General features: G+C 37.1%; 1 protein-coding gene across 10 annotated transcripts in view; it reads right to left on the bottom strand.

The window, feature by feature from the left end:
* ZMYM2 (zinc finger MYM-type containing 2) overlaps positions 1-17334 on the bottom strand; it is an 86898-nt gene that overhangs the window by 11474 nt on the left and 58090 nt on the right. For 6 of the 10 annotated variants that reach the window (XM_042023889.1, XM_042023891.1, XM_042023890.1 and 3 more), the window contains 8 exons: positions 14912-15084; positions 8732-8897; positions 7854-7888; positions 5943-6072; positions 5659-5777; positions 4630-4801; positions 3009-3116; positions 958-1052 (listed from right to left, as the gene is read on the bottom strand). In XM_042023889.1, the coding sequence (XP_041879823.1) occupies positions 958-1052; positions 3009-3116; positions 4630-4801; positions 5659-5777; positions 5943-6072; positions 7854-7888; positions 8732-8897; positions 14912-15084 (998 nt within the window). The remainder of the gene's footprint in view (positions 1-957; positions 1053-3008; positions 3117-4629; positions 4802-5658; positions 5778-5942; positions 6073-7853; positions 7889-8731; positions 8898-14911; positions 15085-17334) is intronic. The other 4 variants (XM_042023892.1, XM_042023897.1, XM_042023895.1 and 1 more) reach the window with 1 other exon arrangement.

The raw sequence follows: 17334 nt of genomic DNA, 5'->3' as shown, positions 1-17334 counted from the left end.
CGGAACACAGAGGTTAACGCTGCCAGCAGCCCCACCAGCAGGGACACAGAACCTAGCACAGCCAGATGCAGGCCAAAGGGCACACTGAACCTCAGGGCATTCACACAATTTCATCGTGTTAATGTGCAGGGAACAAAAGATGCTACAAGTCTGTGTCACAGGCTCCACTCGTAGGCTCAAAAGAACCCACCAGTGGGAGGGCCAGCACTGGTCCCAGATTAAAGCAGGCCCAGCAGTGGATATGTGGATAATGTCCAGTGGATAATAGTGAAAGCTTAGACTCCAGATTTGATACTAGAAGGACACATTTATTATTAGAAAGCTTTACTAGAAGCTGACTGGTTTTTTTAAAGCTGCAGTATCTGCTCAGTTATTGGAACAAAACCACTTCAGCTTTGTGCCAGGCATAGGAAACTATTTCTTGGTAGTGTCCTTCTAAATAAAAGACTGTGGCTAATTGCTATGCAATGTCTAAACTAAGATTGACTAAAAATAAAATCTGGGAAAAATACAAGCAAATAAATTTTTTAAACTCTTTTATAAAGGAAATGCTATGGCTCCCATTATAAACCATGGTAATGTTTTTCCATCTTACTATCAAATCAAACCAAGACATCTTTGTTCAAAGTAGAAGGTAGAAAAGCATTGCTAAGAGTACAGTAGGTATATACACAGTGCCACATTCCATCAACAATTCTGTCACTGTGAAGCAAAAATAGGATCATAATTTACAAATCACACTCCTATCAAATCCAACAGTTATCTGCAACAGACAAACCACTGAAATAATTTTATTATTTGAAATGTATCGTTTTATGTCATAAAGATAGGATATCAGGTATGAGTAGACAGTAACACGCTGTAAATCAGTAGGAGAACTAAAAAAAATCCACAAATATTTTTCCTACATAAATTTTGTGTTATTCTTGATATTTTTTAATAGCATGAAAAAATTACCTTCTTTTTGGACCGAGGCCTTGGCTGTTCCTCATATTCTTCACCAAAAACAGGAGGTAACAAAAACTCATTTTCTGTATCAAGCTCCTCAGTTGCTGAAAATACATTAACAGAAACTTATTTCTAAATGTCTTTTAAATAACACTGCTTTGATAAAAACAAATTAACTATATTGGTGTGCCTTAACATAAGGCATCCACAAAGGCACGCATATAAACACAACTAAAGACTGGATTTTGGTACGAGGAAACAAACCTATTCTTATATTCAAAGTAAGACAAAGCTGCCAAACTGTAAGACAAAGCTGTCAAATAGTTTATTTCTAAGTAAGTGTTAGAGGACACAACACTCAACATTTCAACTATTATCTTAAGTAGCTACGGCAGCATCTCTTACTGTAGACTCTTACATAATGTTTTCTGCCCAGGCTGTCTTTGGTATCAAGAATTTTAAGGTACAGTGAGAACGAGCAGCTATGACTGGACAAAATACACATTAACTTAGTACATGCAGTTCTGTTCATGTATTTAGATTATTTCTATTCATGTTTTGTTATTTCATGTAGCACATTACCCTTGGTTTAAAACATTAAGAATCAGAAGGCAAGCTCCTTCAAAGAAACTGGTTTTAGTCTATATTTATACAAGTGGTAGAGGTCTAGCTCACGATGGATATTACAGTTAAGTTTGGTAAGCAGATGTATGGCAGTACGTCCAAATATTCTTTTTTTAACATTTCAGGGGTAGGATTGAGGACTCTATTTCAGGCAACGCTGAGGAATGAGACAACATATGAATGGATTTAATGTTTCAAGTCCCACTTTTGTTTACTTTATTGAAGATGGTTCAACCCTCGTTTAGCCATCAAACAATGTTTTCACTCAAAATTGAATGTTCTTCTGATAATCTGATTTCACCACCTTATTTCTCAGGATAGCTTTCCAACTGGTGCAGATGAACTAGCACTTACACACAGAGATTTCAGAACTCTGCCCCAGACTCAAAAGCAGCACTTCTCCTGATACCACAAAGAATCTTATCTCAGAAGCACTTCAGTGTAATCAATGCTTCTTTCTTACAGACTGCTGCTACTTACTACTCCAACTTGCTTATTTCTTTTCTTCTATGGTTTTTCTTCCTCATGTACCCAGTCTCACTTATAAAGTGGGTTAAAAACCTAGTATGCATCTGACTAGTAAACTTCCCAAGACTAAGGTCAGACTAACCTGCAGGCTTTCTCTTTAAATTAGGCATAAAGTAAACTGAGAAACCCACTCTGGGCATCTACTGCAGCTATCTACAACACAGCACCAAAGGAGCCTGTCAGCTCCTACAGAACCTACCCAGGCGAGGTAAGAGAGTCGTGTGTCCGAGAGAAGCTATGTCAAGAGGGGCAGTACCTACAGCCAGAAGCTTTCTTGGATCTTGGATTGACTAGGGTATGGTGTAAGGAAACAGACACTGTTCCCTGCATTCTGTAGAGTGGTAGAAATTGTACTATATAACATCAAGAGTTTCTTTCAAGAAAGGTCTCAAAGTTGTGATTTTTTTCCTAATTCAAATTATGCTACTGTTTCAAATGCAGATAGGGACATTAACAAGATATTAAAAGGTAAAACACAAGTGGTGTGCAGCATGCCAACTTGCAATTTTCTAACAAACTTGAGTGGGAAATTGACCCTTTAGTAATTTGTTCTCTAAACCATGAAAATACCTGGTGATTGAAGAATGCATTCATTCTTCATATGCTATCCAAGTCCTTGAGCCTTCAAAATAACTTTCCTAAATCCATGTTCAACCCAAATGATGCAGTCAAGTTCTTTGTGAAAGGTTAACTTCTCCTTTTCTTTGCAGTGTTTCAAATACTGTATTTAGAAAGATGGAAGAACTAATTCAGAAGTCCCCTATCTTACAAAGGCATGGCAAAGTTTTACCTAACAGTCAGTCAAGTGGATCCTGCAATCAAGTAAAGCTCCTCTGAAAGGATGATTAAACAAGGTTCAATGGCTATCCACAGAGTCATAGTATTTACTAACATCACAGAAGAATTACCTCTTGGAAAGTCTATTTCAATATCAAGGTCTGGCTCATATGGAACATCAGGCAAGCTTGTCCGTGACTCTGTTTCTGAGTTTAGTAGATTTGACTCAACTATCCCACCTGTTTAAAAATAAAAAGGAAAAAACCTCATTATTATAACCAACACATGGGTTAGCCAAATGGTGCAGACTTATAACTTTATAAGCTGAGTTGTTATAAAACTGATTGTTCTGCTCACTACATTTTCTTGTTCTTGGGATCTCAGATTTACTTCTCCCATCTGATTTCCTTCAAACATAAAAGATACTTACTAGCCCATCGTTACTCTCCATTAAGGTGAGTCAGCAAAGCACATATATAGAAAATCAAATACTGGTGAAGCTGGATCATATCAACCAATCCCAAAACTCAAAAAAGCTTGACAAACCTGACTATCTATTTTCCTACCTGATCCTGTCACAACAGAACAGACTTTCAAGTCTGCTTTTGTAGGATCTGTTTCTCAAATAAGGCATGCAGGCAGGGAGAAACAAAGCTTGACCTCTCTCCAACTTCTGGCAAACACTGATTTCTCCACATTCAGTCTTCTGCAAGCGAGCAAGCTCTGATCCCATACATCTGCTCCTTTAGCTAGCTGTACTTCACAAAAGAGAGCAAGGAACTGAAAATGACAACCTTGCAGTGCTAGCAGAAATGTGCAGTTTTAGTAGGAGAATGGCAATAGATTGGAATACAGTAAGCCTCCTGGGACTGCAGCTCCACTGGCCTCCTGTATACCAGGCACAAAGTGTAAATTCATGTAATTTGTCAACAACCTTGCAGAAATCTGTTGAAAGAGCTTGGAAAATACCTTCCAAATTACACCTGAGTGAAGGCAAATTTTCGTGGAAAGATACAGAAGAGACTTGAAGATTTGGGCAGGCCGAGCCAGGGAAGAAGAGCAAAGAGACATGGGCACTGAGAAACTATAACTACAAAGTATGTGGGACTTTTTGATCTTCAGATATAAATTATTACGAGAATAATGTGTTGGCTGTGCTCACTAGTGCTTACTCTAAATCATAGGCTTTTCAGTTTGCCACACTTTGCCAGAGAGCAGGTGCACAAGAAGCTGAGCGGGAGCATGTCCAGAAGAGTTGAGCTGAAGTGTCCAAGGGGTATCCCACACCACACAATGCCATGCTCAGTTTATCTATAAACTGGGGGAAGCTGGCTGGGAACCAGCAATTGCTGCTCAGGAACAGGCTGGGCAAGGGTCAGTGGGTGGTGAGCACCTATATGGTGCATCACTTAGTTTTCTTGTGCTTTATTCCTCTCCCTCCCCTCTTTTACTTGTATTTACTAGTATTAGTAGTATTATATTTTATTTTGTTTCAATTATTAAACTGGTCTTGACTCACAAGGTTTACTTTTTTTCCCAAGTCTTCACCAGGTGTGAGGGGATTAATCAAGTGGCTGTGAGGTACTTAATTGCCATCTGAGGTTATAAAGCACAATGCAACTTAATATAAGACCTCAATGACAGCACTGTTGTACTAGAACTTTCCCTAGAATTAAAAAACAAACCCAATCCTCCTTTTCACACATGTCCCCCAGCACTCCAAATAGTCAAAAAACTCATCAGGAAACTCACTGGCCACATCGGAAGTGTCAGCTTTTCCAGCATGTTCAGGTACCACCCCTGACAAGTTCAGTAGTTCAGCTTCCAGAGGATCTGAGGGCACTTTTCCCCTCAGCTCTTCTATTGCTGCAAGGATTTTCTCAGTGCTATCCAGAGTAGTGGGCAAAAAAACTGGAACTGGCACCTGTGCAGACAGGGAGGCAGAGATAATTAGAAAAGAAAAAATGCCACAACAAACCAACCAACAAACAAACAAAAAAAGATCTATACTCCACGTCTGAAAGACAGAGTTGATACAGATTAGAAACAAATCACTCCAGTGTGAGCTAACAAAAAATGCTGACAGGTTAAAAACTCAATATGAAGGAGCTAAGAACAGAAGGGAAAGCAGGAAAGGACATAGGGGGAAAAAAAAGACAAAATATAGCTGGTCAAAGAAAGAATGGTGTAAGGAAACTTCCAACCTGTCTGATTATAACCTCAGACTAACAGTTTGGACAAATCAGCATCTTGTTTTAGTAGCTTGTTTGTGAAATATGGAATTTTAGGAAATCAGGGGTTTTTTTCACCATTTGGACAAACTTAAGTACGTAAGTGATAACAAATCAAACTTAAGGGTTATTTTCTTTTGCTGCCACAAGGTTCAGGTTTTGGGATTTTTTCCTTTGCCTTTTTCCTACTGTTTATCCCACTCTGCCATCCTTCCCCAACACAAACTTTTCAGCTCCTTATTACCAGAACAAATCTTGCTGTTAAAGGCTTATTTAGCATTTTCAGCAAACACAGAAGTATCACTCAGAACTGTTCCTAGAAAGTTCAGCAGCACAAGATTTTCACACTGGAAGCAGGCAGACAGGTCCTAAAGAACAATCAGGGAATTAAGTGACACTGTCAGATTCTAATGCTTTTTCAGTAATTAGCACTGCAGCATCCTGTAATCCTTTAGAGGGACCAGAAGGAGAACAGCCAGCAACACAAGGTGGTCCCACACATGCATGTGAAGGGATGCCAATTTTAAAATGAAGTTCAAGTCTCACTTACAGGAACTGGAACTGTGGTAGGAACAGGAACATTTTGACTATACATGTTCATAGGCACCGGAATGTAGACTGGTACAGGAATAGGCACTGGGACATACTCTTTTTTCCACTCATCTTCTACTAAAAGAAAAAGGAAAAAGGCAATACTGCCAGGTATTTAAATATGTTTTACACCTGTCATTTAGTGAAAAAGAAAATCAGAATATTTGAAATATGTTAAAAGACAGTAACAGTTAAGAAAAAGCTGCAATGAAGAAATTAGTTCTAGCACAGTTCAGGAGTTACCTGTCTGACAAGATTTTGTCTGCATATGAGGTTTACAGTATGTGGCTTTCGTCATTGTCAAAGGCTTGCAAAGAACTGCCTTGTTCTTCATTTCTCTGTTAGGTGTTGGAGAAGGTGGTGGAGCTGAGCCCTGCAGACAAGCAAATAAGAGAAGGTGATGCTGCACCACACTGATTCCAACACAAAGTTCTTGACTTAATGTATCAGCTGATACTTTCCATAAATGAGATACTGAAGAGGAAGCTCACAGAAGCACAACACAACAGCACCAACTACTATTCTGTAATTGCAAGCTATTCCACATTCCTAGTATTGAGCTGCCACTGCCAGGATCATAACAGGAGTTGTACTTTACTCGGGGCTAGCACTTCTGGCTCTTTTCCTTTTTTTTTCTCTCTCTCTTTTTTTTTTTTTTAATTGAAGGTACTCTAAATGTACATTCTTGTTTAAGTGAAAGTGCCACTTAAGCAATTTTGTAATACACAAAGTAATTTTAGCTGTAAAAAGAGTTTGTTATGAGCAGCATTAACAAACTTTAGGCTCAAGACCTAACCTTCTTGAATTATGCCATAGTTGAAAGATCACTTTTTTTTTAACATATTTCTGAATAAAAATTCTCTAAACACTTAATTAGTACCTAAAGTATGAACTTCGAGCTCCCCCTGCTGTCTCTACAACAGTGACAACGAATACCTGGGAACACCCCATAATGTTCAAACTGAGTCCTTACAGTCAAGAAGTAAAAAACCCTCTTGCTCCAGACATGGTTTTTGTACCCTAGTAACTCTTTTAGAACCGTTTTTGAGAAACAAACTCTTGGTTTTATTTGGTCATATGTAGGAAGACTAGCCCCGTATGTCCTTTGAGATACAGAAAGAAAGCCCAGTCCCAAGAACACCAACATGCTCTACCAGGTGTACACTCTCTAAAATATATTAAAGAATACCTTATCACACATAGCTTTGACACAATCTTTAAAAATTTATGGATTGAATTAACATCATGAAACACAAAATACTAAAAGTTTTTAACATGACAGCTTAGCTTGTCTGATGTTTCTAGTTACCTACCAAATTTTATTTTCTGTGTTTTTCATAAATACATTTATATTGTCACCAAAAAATTTCCACTTAAATCTAAGATTTATATTTAATGCCTATTTGCATTTAAAAGGCAAGTCTCTGAGACCTTCCATGCAACAAACAAATCAAATCAAAACTAAGTTTGAATCAAAATACACTAAGCTAACTGGAAACAATATTAATAGTGGTATTTTTGACATGCTGAGAAAAACTGAAATTCAGAATGAAGGCTCCACTGATGATCCTCACCCTTCCAGACAGCAATCCTGCAAAAGGTTATGCTTCCCTACTCTACAGCAAAGTCAATCAGACCTTGAGCACCTAGAGAATTCTACTCTTGGGAAGGATAAAATTTAAGACCTCAAGACTTATTTTCAGCTTTTTAAAGCTGAGCTACCACCTTAATATTCCAACTGGACAGTGAAATTCTCTTCCCTTTCTATACTCAATAAATACACCTAATCAGACTAAACATGTAGTAGGTTGAAACGTGAGTAAGACACATGGTTTGCTGATTAACTTTTAAGCAACATTTATATGCACAGCAGATGTAGAACACATGGCTGATGATTTAGTTTCCCAGAAGACACTGAAAAGTAAGTATGAATATTTGAAATTTTTATTTCAACTACATGTGAAAAAGACTAAACAGCTTCATAAATTTAGCTTAGGATCATTCAAAGACAGTAATTTTTGGTTTTTAATGGCATCCCTCTAATTCAATGGGATGTCACATTCTAAGTACATCTAATTATGTTTGGTATATATATAGAGAAAGAGAGAGAGAGATAGAGCTAGATATGTGAGTGTGTTAAATATATGTACTTACTGTTATTTTTGTCCGGGGGGTTTGACAGCCCTGATCTAAAAGTACAAGGAAACACTTTTAGAATTTTTTTTCCCTTTTTCAAAATCAAAGCAAATTTCAGTAAGCAACTCAAGATAACACCTGTCACCAATGTAAGATTAAATCAAGAGAACTCATTAGTATCATACTGCAGGTGAGAAGTGCACACAAAACTTTTCCTTCATGGACATCTTCCTACTCCGGTATTGAGCCTTACACAAAGGCAAATGCTAAATCAATGCTCTAGCCAGATGTGAATACAGCCTCTTTCAGAAAAGTAAACACCAAAATGTTCAGGTATAAAAAGGCTATACAAAGAAGCTGAGTTGCCATAATTGCATTAATTTAAAAGCTGGTTTATTTGAACTTTGCCTGACGTGCCATTTAAACCACACAAACACGTATTCAGTGCCCATCAGCAAATTTACACAGTACCTATTGCCAACAGAAAGGAAAAAAAAGCAATGTATTCCTCTTATCTAGATACTTTCATTCTATTCTCATTCCATTTCCATTTCACTTATTTCCTTTAATTCCCTTTAATGTATTTATTTTTTTAAATTCCTAGTCCATTTATCTGTTCTCTGTGACCAAAAGGCATTTTGAGAAGTGCTTCCACAGAGCAAGTAATGACAAACTGGAGGACAGTGAAAGAGGAAAACATCTTCTGTTCCCATGATGATACAGCACTAAAATTACACTTAACGCAGAACAGCTCAATGCTGCCTCTGATGATAACACAGAAAAGGATAATCTCTAATGCAGTTTATTATGACAAATAAATAATCCATGCAGCTTTCAATTTTTCCTTTAAATGAAGCATCTGCTTTGACACTTCTCAGCCCTAAAGCAGCACATACCATAGTGCAGGTTCTCGGGTCCTTTCTGGGTGGCCAGATTCGGTTCGTTCTGCTGACAGTAGAAGCGGAGCAAGCAGTGCTGATCGCAGAAATGTTTCATCTCGCCGCGCCACTGCACCTTCTCTTTGAGGGCTCCTTGAGACTTACAACAGTCACACCGTACAGCCTTAATGCAAAGGAAGAGTTGCACATTTTTAAACAGGCCTTGGGAAAAAATTATTTTTACATTTTAAAAGGCTACATTTTTAAGAGTACTGAGGATTAAGTACCACTCCACAGTTAAGCCTCACTCATGTACAATAGTTAAGCTACCTTTTCTCCAATTGTTTGCTGGGGGTTAGCACCCAGAATAAATCTGCTTTGTTCTATTAATTTGTCACTATGTAAAAAAAAAAAAAAAACCACCTCATTTCTAAACAGTCATCAAAAAAAAGAATTTTGTGCATCAATTTTAATTAATTTGATTGAAGCCTTCTGCAAAACAAGAGCAGAAAGTGACAGACTCTTTAATGATTTTATTGAACCGAGGGTAAATACAAGTTGTTTTTTCTCCTTCCAAAATCTGGCAGGTTTTGTTTAAAAAAAAAATCAAAAGTTTTAAAAAGTTTAAAAAGTCACCAAAAGAATCACTTCTCTAGGTATCAATCATCGTAAATATTTGTTATATTTCTGTTATTTTAGTAGTTTGGCACCAATTTTAGATTCCAATTCTTTAGTTTATCCAAGTTTCTCTATGACTTATAAACATCAATTCCTCTCAAAAAAAGACGACTCCCCAAAATTTAGTTAGCATGTAACTTGAAACTCTAATGTTTAAGTAATATATCTTTCATCAGCTTGCATATTATTTTCATGAGGCATCACTAAGACAGACATTGTTTTTCTCCAAAATAGATTCTACTGCATTTTATCTTCCATGCTGTAAATTATTATCTGAACAGTAGTAGCCTCAATTTCACATCTTTAAGTAAGCAAATAATGGTTTGCACTACAGCTTGCCTCGGTATTGTTTGCAACCTCCATCCTAAAGCAGACCTTAAAAAATTGAAAGCTTTAAAGATGCTCAGGAATCCAAAGTAAGCCAGCTAATAATACAGCCAGGAGAGAAAGAGGGAAGTTATAATATATGCAACATAAAACATTAATACATAAAACCATACACAACATTGCAGTTATGCACAAGGCTCTGATGGCTTAAAAAACAACAAAAAACAAAACAAAGTCCAACTGTAGTTTTTGTGACTCCAGAAAAGTATGAACAGGCCAATTAGTTCAAATTTTAAAAATAATTCAATGTTTAGTTCCTTCTCTGTATTTGAACAGTGTGCCATCCTCTGGCAGTGTAAGAAACTCTCAGTTGTAATTTTCAAGTATTTAAAGATGATACATAGAGAGACTTGTCTCTAACAGTATAACCAGCTTTAAATTGGGAGCAATTAAAGCTGCAGCTTCAAGATCACCTCACACTAAGCACCAGGTGGCCCTGGAAGAGCAGGTAATTCTCCTCCCTCTTTTCTGTGCAGGTAGCAGCAGCACTTATGTACCTGTAAGGCACACAAGGTCAGAGACCTTACAGCACCGCTTTATCCCCAATTTTTGTTATACTTGTCACTTGGACTTTCCACTGATGCTGATCCAGAGTTCCTTTTGCAGATCATCTCAGTGGGACAAAAGAGCAAGTAAGCTGTATTCTTGGAAAGGAAGAAGATAAAATGTAGAGTGTTGCCAAAATAGTCTAGATTTAATCAGTTCAGGAAAGCTGTGAATTCACACCTTTAAGGCAAATGCAACTTCCAAAGCCACCAAAAGACTGAAATACCAGTAGAAAAAAAGAAGTATAATTCAATCTAAATTTAAATCTCAAACCCACCTAACACTGATTAAGAACGACAGCTGACTCACGTACAGAAAAGCCCATCTATTCTGACCTGCTGCACGCTGCTTGACTATCAAAGCACCACTTTCTGCTCATTTTTCTCTCCTTCAAAGAAAGAAAAAGGGGTCAAATCTTGTCAAATCCAGCAACTACAGCCTTCCTACAGCAGGGCCTGTTGTGATAGGACAAGGAGAAATGGTTTTAAATTGGAGGGTCAACATAGATTAGATAGAAGAAAGAAGTTTTTTTAGAATGAGGGTGAAACACTGGAACATGTTGCCCAGAGAGGTTATAGATAGGGAAACTTTTAAGGTGAGGTTGGATGGGACTCCAAGGAACCTGATCTCATTGAAGATGTCCCTGCTCATTGCAGAGGTGTTGGGATTAGGCAGCCTTTTAAGATCCCTTCCAACCCAACTATTCTGTGATTCTCTGATTCCTGCAACTGTTCTCTCCCTCCCCTGGTTTGCTTTTATATTTAGGCTCTTGAATAAGTATATTATTGTCTTTCCTGGGCTTCTACTAAGTTATTTAGGTGAAAAAAAAAAATTGGTTTGCTTCCACATGGAAATTACTATTCCTCAGGAAGCCTGAGATTCTTCTATAGTGACGCTTCACTTCTCACCTCTACATTTGCTACACTTTAATTCTACTATTTCCATAATGATGCTTAGAGTCAATGTTATATACCCTTCCATGCACTGAAATTTCCTGCTACCTTCTTACTCACCCACTTCCCTGACCATCAAATTTATTGAAAGTGAAAATGAATTAATGATTTTTGTGACATGATCCTTCCTTCCTTTCCTTCCCTCCCACCCTCCTTCCTCTTTTCATTTGTCTTCCTGGGATACTGGCACTAAATGTTAATTGAATCTACAAAATATCTGCCTTCAAGTCTGGTTGTCTCTGTGTTCCAGAAAGCCCATCTCTGCTTGCTGTGCTTGCACTGCACAGAAGTCCTTTGCCACTCAGCACTACTTTTTGGTACATTTCTTTTCCCATTACTTCAACATGTTCAAATGGGCACGGCGATTAGTATAAATCACTAATGTTTGCCCCAAATTTGGGTTAAAGAACAAAATTTTCGTATGTGGGGCTTTTGTTTACATTTTTAACCCTTCCATCACCTGTTCCTTATGTTTTCCAATGGCTTTGGACTGCTATTAACTTGACTCAATCTTAGCTGTCTATTCCAGTTTCAACTACAGTAAATAGGAAACAAAGGTTGTTCCCAGAAAGCGAGTGATTATAAGAGAAAGGAGACCAACTGTTCTGGAAAGAGTACTTACTGGAGGCTGAGATGGCTAACTAGAGAACGGCTGAATTCCGCCAAGAGAAATTCCACAAGGCTGTCTTGCTGTCTTTACCATTTTGATTAATGCTGGCTGCACTTTCAAATTTTACCACTGCTGGCAATTATTGCTGAGCTCACCAGCCACGATAATTTTTCTTTGCCTCAGACTGTAGTTCCCCACCTCCTCCTTAGTCTTTGCTGAAGACACCTGACCGCCACTGAATAGAGAGTCATCACTGCACATGCCGAGTCTAATCAATTCTCCACTGTAGCCTCAAATGACCTGGGTGCACTTCAGCTGTAGTACTGTCATCAATGTTTCTCAATGTATGTTTAAAGAAACAGATTTCTGTGCTGTTCTCAGAACTGTATACTCTTTTTCAAGGTAATTTCAGTGCTCTAATATAACGTCAAACGATTCAAACTCTCATCAAACATCAGGCTACTAGAAGATTTATACTGACATTTCCCAGGCATTTTCTGGATTAACATTCAAACCGCTGCATGCAAGTTTACAGGAGGAGCACTAAAAACTCAGGGAGCTAACCTCAAGACACCCAAAATCTTGCCTCTTGTCTCAGAGGTGCATGGACCCCTTGGAGCAGAAATTTCCTCAGAACTTGGCACCAACTGCAGCGGTTGCCCAACAGACGATCAGGACTAAAACTGTTCTTTTACATTCCACTGCCTCATATTAAGATTTAAAGGACTCTTATCTAAGTAAGTCTAATGAACTTTCAATACTTCTAGATAAGTTGTTGCTTCTACCATTGCTAACTTCTTTCGACTTTCTGAGAAGCGAATTTTGGCATTCAGGGAAGTGCTCCCATAATACTTGATTATTTTAAAAGGTTACAATGTTTTTCAGATAACACTACATGAGAAAGATGTGTCCATAAAAAAAAGTAGACAAAGAAGATGGAGACAAACACTTGTTTAATGAACACAATGATGATGTTAAAACATTGCTAGGTTATTACTACTTATTTCTCTTAATGTATACATTCATTGAAACTCCAAAGTAACACTGAACATTGCATAAATGAGACAAAGCTCATACATATGTAACTATTCTTTTAAGAAGCTAACAGACAAAACAGCTAATGAAGTACAAATTCAGAGAATGGTCCTTATCTATTTTGTCTTCCTATGTTTTGATCATTGTCTATTTTGGCTAGGTAAGAATATGAGCTAACAATGCACTACCAAATCTAAGGTATCTGGACTGACTTTATTATAAAGTGGGAGAAGTAACCAGCAAGGATGTAAAGAAATAAAAAAGAGAATTTTAGCAAAAGACAATTTCCCAAAACCTATTCTATGTCTTTCCCATGTAATAAATCTCAAGCTTTTATAAACAAAACTCAATTACATTAAAGCTTTAAGAAGCACTTGAAAAAAATTACAATCAACAATTCTTCATAAAGGAACACTAGTTCCACTAGCAAGTGTAAGGTTCAAAAAGTAGAAATATCTAACATTTCAGCATCATCAAAAGTATCAAAAGTCAATAGTTTCCAGCAAATCTGTTTAAATTGCCTTTTTATGACATCAGATCTAATTTTCCTGTAACACAGTACCAACAGCATTTAAGGAGACTTCACGGGCCAGTTATTATCTTATCCCATGAATCAGGATAATCTGAAGTCTGAGTTTTCAAGTGGTTCTCAAAGCTGAATCACAGTACAAGCTTCCACAGAAGCTTAGGTACATGAAAGTAGTTTGCTATGCACACCTCCAGACTACATTCTTTGCTGAATGACCAAAAGATTTCTAAAGCACACCAAAGATTTTAAGTTCTCTATCAGAAGGCACTTTTTTCACAGGGATAGATTTCTCCCACACTCTAAGTTTTAAGGCATATAGATAGAAAAAATATTATTGTATGAAGTTAATATTTTAGTTAAGAACTTTGCAGCCAAGCTTTGTCACCCTGTTTTCATGTGAGACAAAAGAAACACACTGTGATCTTCAGTAGTTTTCTTTTAGGAATGTCTAACAGGACCCTACATACATTATTCAAAATAAAGAATTTACAATGTTTGGCTGTAACATTTCTGGAACGAGACATTCCAAAATATCTGTCTTCATATTCAGTTCTTTTACGGTAGGTAGGTCATCTTGAATTACAGGACTTGTATCTAGCCCTCTAACATTTCAAGCTTTTTACTGCCTTCCAGGCTGTGTGCAGAGTTTTGGTGGTGATGAATTTTGTACTGTCTTTTTTTTGCAATTGCATCCACAGTGTAGTTCTTGTTTTGAAATTATCAGTGTAGCTTTCCAGGACGTTCACACCAGAGATCAAATATTTTATCCATGGCATTAATCGCAGGTTAAACCCAGTCCAATTTCATCTTTTCCTTTCAAAAAATGTAAACAAAAAACCTCTTATAGTGAAGTCTTTGCTGGTTGTGCTTCACAAAGCAGTTAAGCATCCAGAGACCCAGAAACAGATGCCATCTGTTTGACTTAAACTTTTATTAGAAATCCATTTGGTCCTTCTTTTTCCTTTGGCATCCTTTCCATTGGGAAATACTGAACAATCAAAGCCTCTGCAGTTCAAACTGTGGGAGAAGGGAAGAGGCAAAAAAGGAGGCAAAAACAGGAGCAAGAAAAACTCCACTAACGTCAGTGAACTCAAGGTATCCAGATGCTACTAACAGTGTTTTCAACATTCTGAATACACATTTAAGAAGTTTTGACAAGAAAAATGTGGTATTAACTGAGAAAAAATCGGAATTGTAAAGTAACAAATATACATAGTAATTGCTTGTTTTTCTCTAACTCAAGACTTCCTTGCCAAACGAATTAATAAAATCAGATGACAGAAATGCTACTCTAAGATCTACAGAAACTCAAGTGATGAAATTAATACATTTGCTTATTCTATAGCAAATGCTTTGCTGAAGTAAGCCATATTTGCTGCACAGTCCTTGAGATATCCTCACATGTGCATTTTCGGTTTTTTTAATTGTGGAGCTCTCGTCAAAAATTCTGAGTTACTTGCCTTGTAGTACCAGTCCTGAAATTTTTTACAGCACTCTTCACTGCAGAAATCTCTCACTACACGATCAAGTTCCTTAGTTGCTCCCTTTTTGCACAGCTGTGAGCAGTAATTACAAGTAACACATCTCAGTCCTAACCGTCTTGCAAAGTCTTGTTTATATAGCAGCTTGCAGCCTGGAAACAGATTTTAAACATTAGGAACAAAGTAATTTTTACAGAGAGATATCACAGTTAAGAGTTAAATCGAAAATTAAATGAATACAACAACAGCTAACAATTGGGGCTTCAGACAAATTCAGGTTGCACAGTTAGACTACATTTCAAGACATTTTTACCCGAATACCTTCCCTACACAATTCTATGGTTTCCTGTGATGCCTGCATCTTTTTCAAAAACCCTACGCTGAATCTTTGTTTATCAAATCCCTGAATAAACAGTCAGGAAAAAAATACATCATTTTCTTTTAATACAGACCCATGCAAAAGCATTGACTTGGAGTTACATGGCTCAGTTACACATTCTCAAAATGCTAGAGATCCAGACAACACTATCTACTAAAGAATACCTATCTTCATGTATCAACTTAATTTTATGACTACCCTTATTTATATGAATGCAACAAACCACTTAACTCATTAATATTTAAGAACACTAATATGTACAAGATGACCTAAGAACTGAGGCATTTCTTTAAAAATGTAACTATAAAGCAAGCAATGGTCAGTAGTGAGAATTATGCAATGACAGGAAATTACACATGAAATTTGTGAAGAGTTTGTATGTAAATTATCTTTTTTTTTTCACATTGGGGTGGGGTGGAGGTGTTCATTATTTTGGTTTTGGCTGGCTGTTGTTTTGTGTTGGTGTGGTTTTTGGTTGTTTTGGGGTGGGGTTTTTTGGGGGGTTTTTTGTTTTTTTCATTTACTATGCAGTCATAATTTCAAGGTTGCCATAATGATAGCTATATTCTTCCGTGATCTGATAGTCCCTCAAGCAATTTAGAAAAGACATTCTAACATATTAAATGCATTAAAAGGCTAATATTGTAGCTATTATATAGACAATTTCAGAATATATTGTATTTAAACTACCTCAAATCCAGCGCCTATTCAGCTGAGGCCTAGATCATATACTACACACCCCTGTAACTGTCCTAATTTTACAGGAGAGAACGGAATGAGAAGATGAAATAACTGTCTGTATCAAACACTGGAGGGACAAGATAACATTTACACAGACCTTTAATCTAAGGTACTGCACCTGTTTTTATGATCTACCAAATATCACAGTATCACCCAAGACCAAAACTCAAGTCTTCCAAGTGTCCGCTCTGCTGGGGCATATATATACAATCTAACAGACGCAGACCTCTGTACTTCTGGTAAGTTATGAAAGTCAGTATGGAACATATATGCTGTACTTCCTCTGCCATACAGAATATAAAAATACTGTAATATATTCAGTAATTTCAATTATGTGACTTCTGCTGTTGTCTATTAGAGAAGAACTCATATGTGTGAAACTGAGATACTATTTTTAAATCACTAAAGGCACATGAATGCAAATGGAAGATGCAGCAGACTGAATCTTCCAAAAACAAAAGGTTATTGAGGAACTTTACCTTGCAATGCAACAAGCAATTTGTTAGTAATGTCAAAACAGACAATTATAGAATATTGCACAAATAAGACACTGTAGCTAATCAGTTTTAAAGTGGTTTTGTTGGGGTGGTTTTTTTGTTTGTTCTTTGGGTTTTTTCTTTTAAATTCTATATCTGGTTCTCTAACAACAGAATAAAGAAAATTACTAGCACAGATGGAAACTGGCATATCCAGCAACTATCCTTACAGTGCAACCGATTTGGACTTTAAATACATTGCTTTGAAGGAAATAATCCTAAAGATAACAGTGTGTGCAAGCTATTAGTTAAAAGTACCAATTAAAAGCAAAACTTCTCGCCAGTATTTTTTCCTGCTGGCTGTATCTCTCATTATTGCATGGAGCATCATATTCTTCCCACTTCTTTAAAATCCAGAGATATCTTAGTACCACAATGCATCCTCCTCTTCAGCTGTCTCTTAGAAAAGCCACCCAACGCTGCATCACCCTTTCAAGACTACAGACTAGTAGTACTCCTCTACTACCAACCAGGCAACCTATGTCCACTTGGCTAAATAGTTTACAAAAAGGAATGGACAAAAATTACATTCTTCTTGGCTGCTGAACTACAGGAAGTAAACTTGAAGATGATGCTGCTGTTTTATTAAAAAAAGTTATCAGGTAAGAAATTTTCCACACTACAGTCAAACATCTCCCACATCTCTGTAACTCATGGAAAATAATGATCAGTGAACATTAAGTAAGGGGAAACAAAAAGTCAAAAATTCCAGCCCTTAAGACCTAAATGCTTGGAAAAGATGGGGG

The sequence above is a fragment of the Corvus kubaryi genome, unplaced genomic scaffold (assembly GCF_017639235.1).
Source record: "Corvus kubaryi isolate FWS band 111438036 unplaced genomic scaffold, C.kubaryi_AGA036_p1.0 37256, whole genome shotgun sequence".
NCBI classification, from domain to species: domain Eukaryota; kingdom Metazoa; phylum Chordata; class Aves; order Passeriformes; family Corvidae; genus Corvus; species Corvus kubaryi.
Note: the sequence above shows the minus strand (reverse complement) of the source record. Positions and strands in the feature narration are given on the sequence as shown.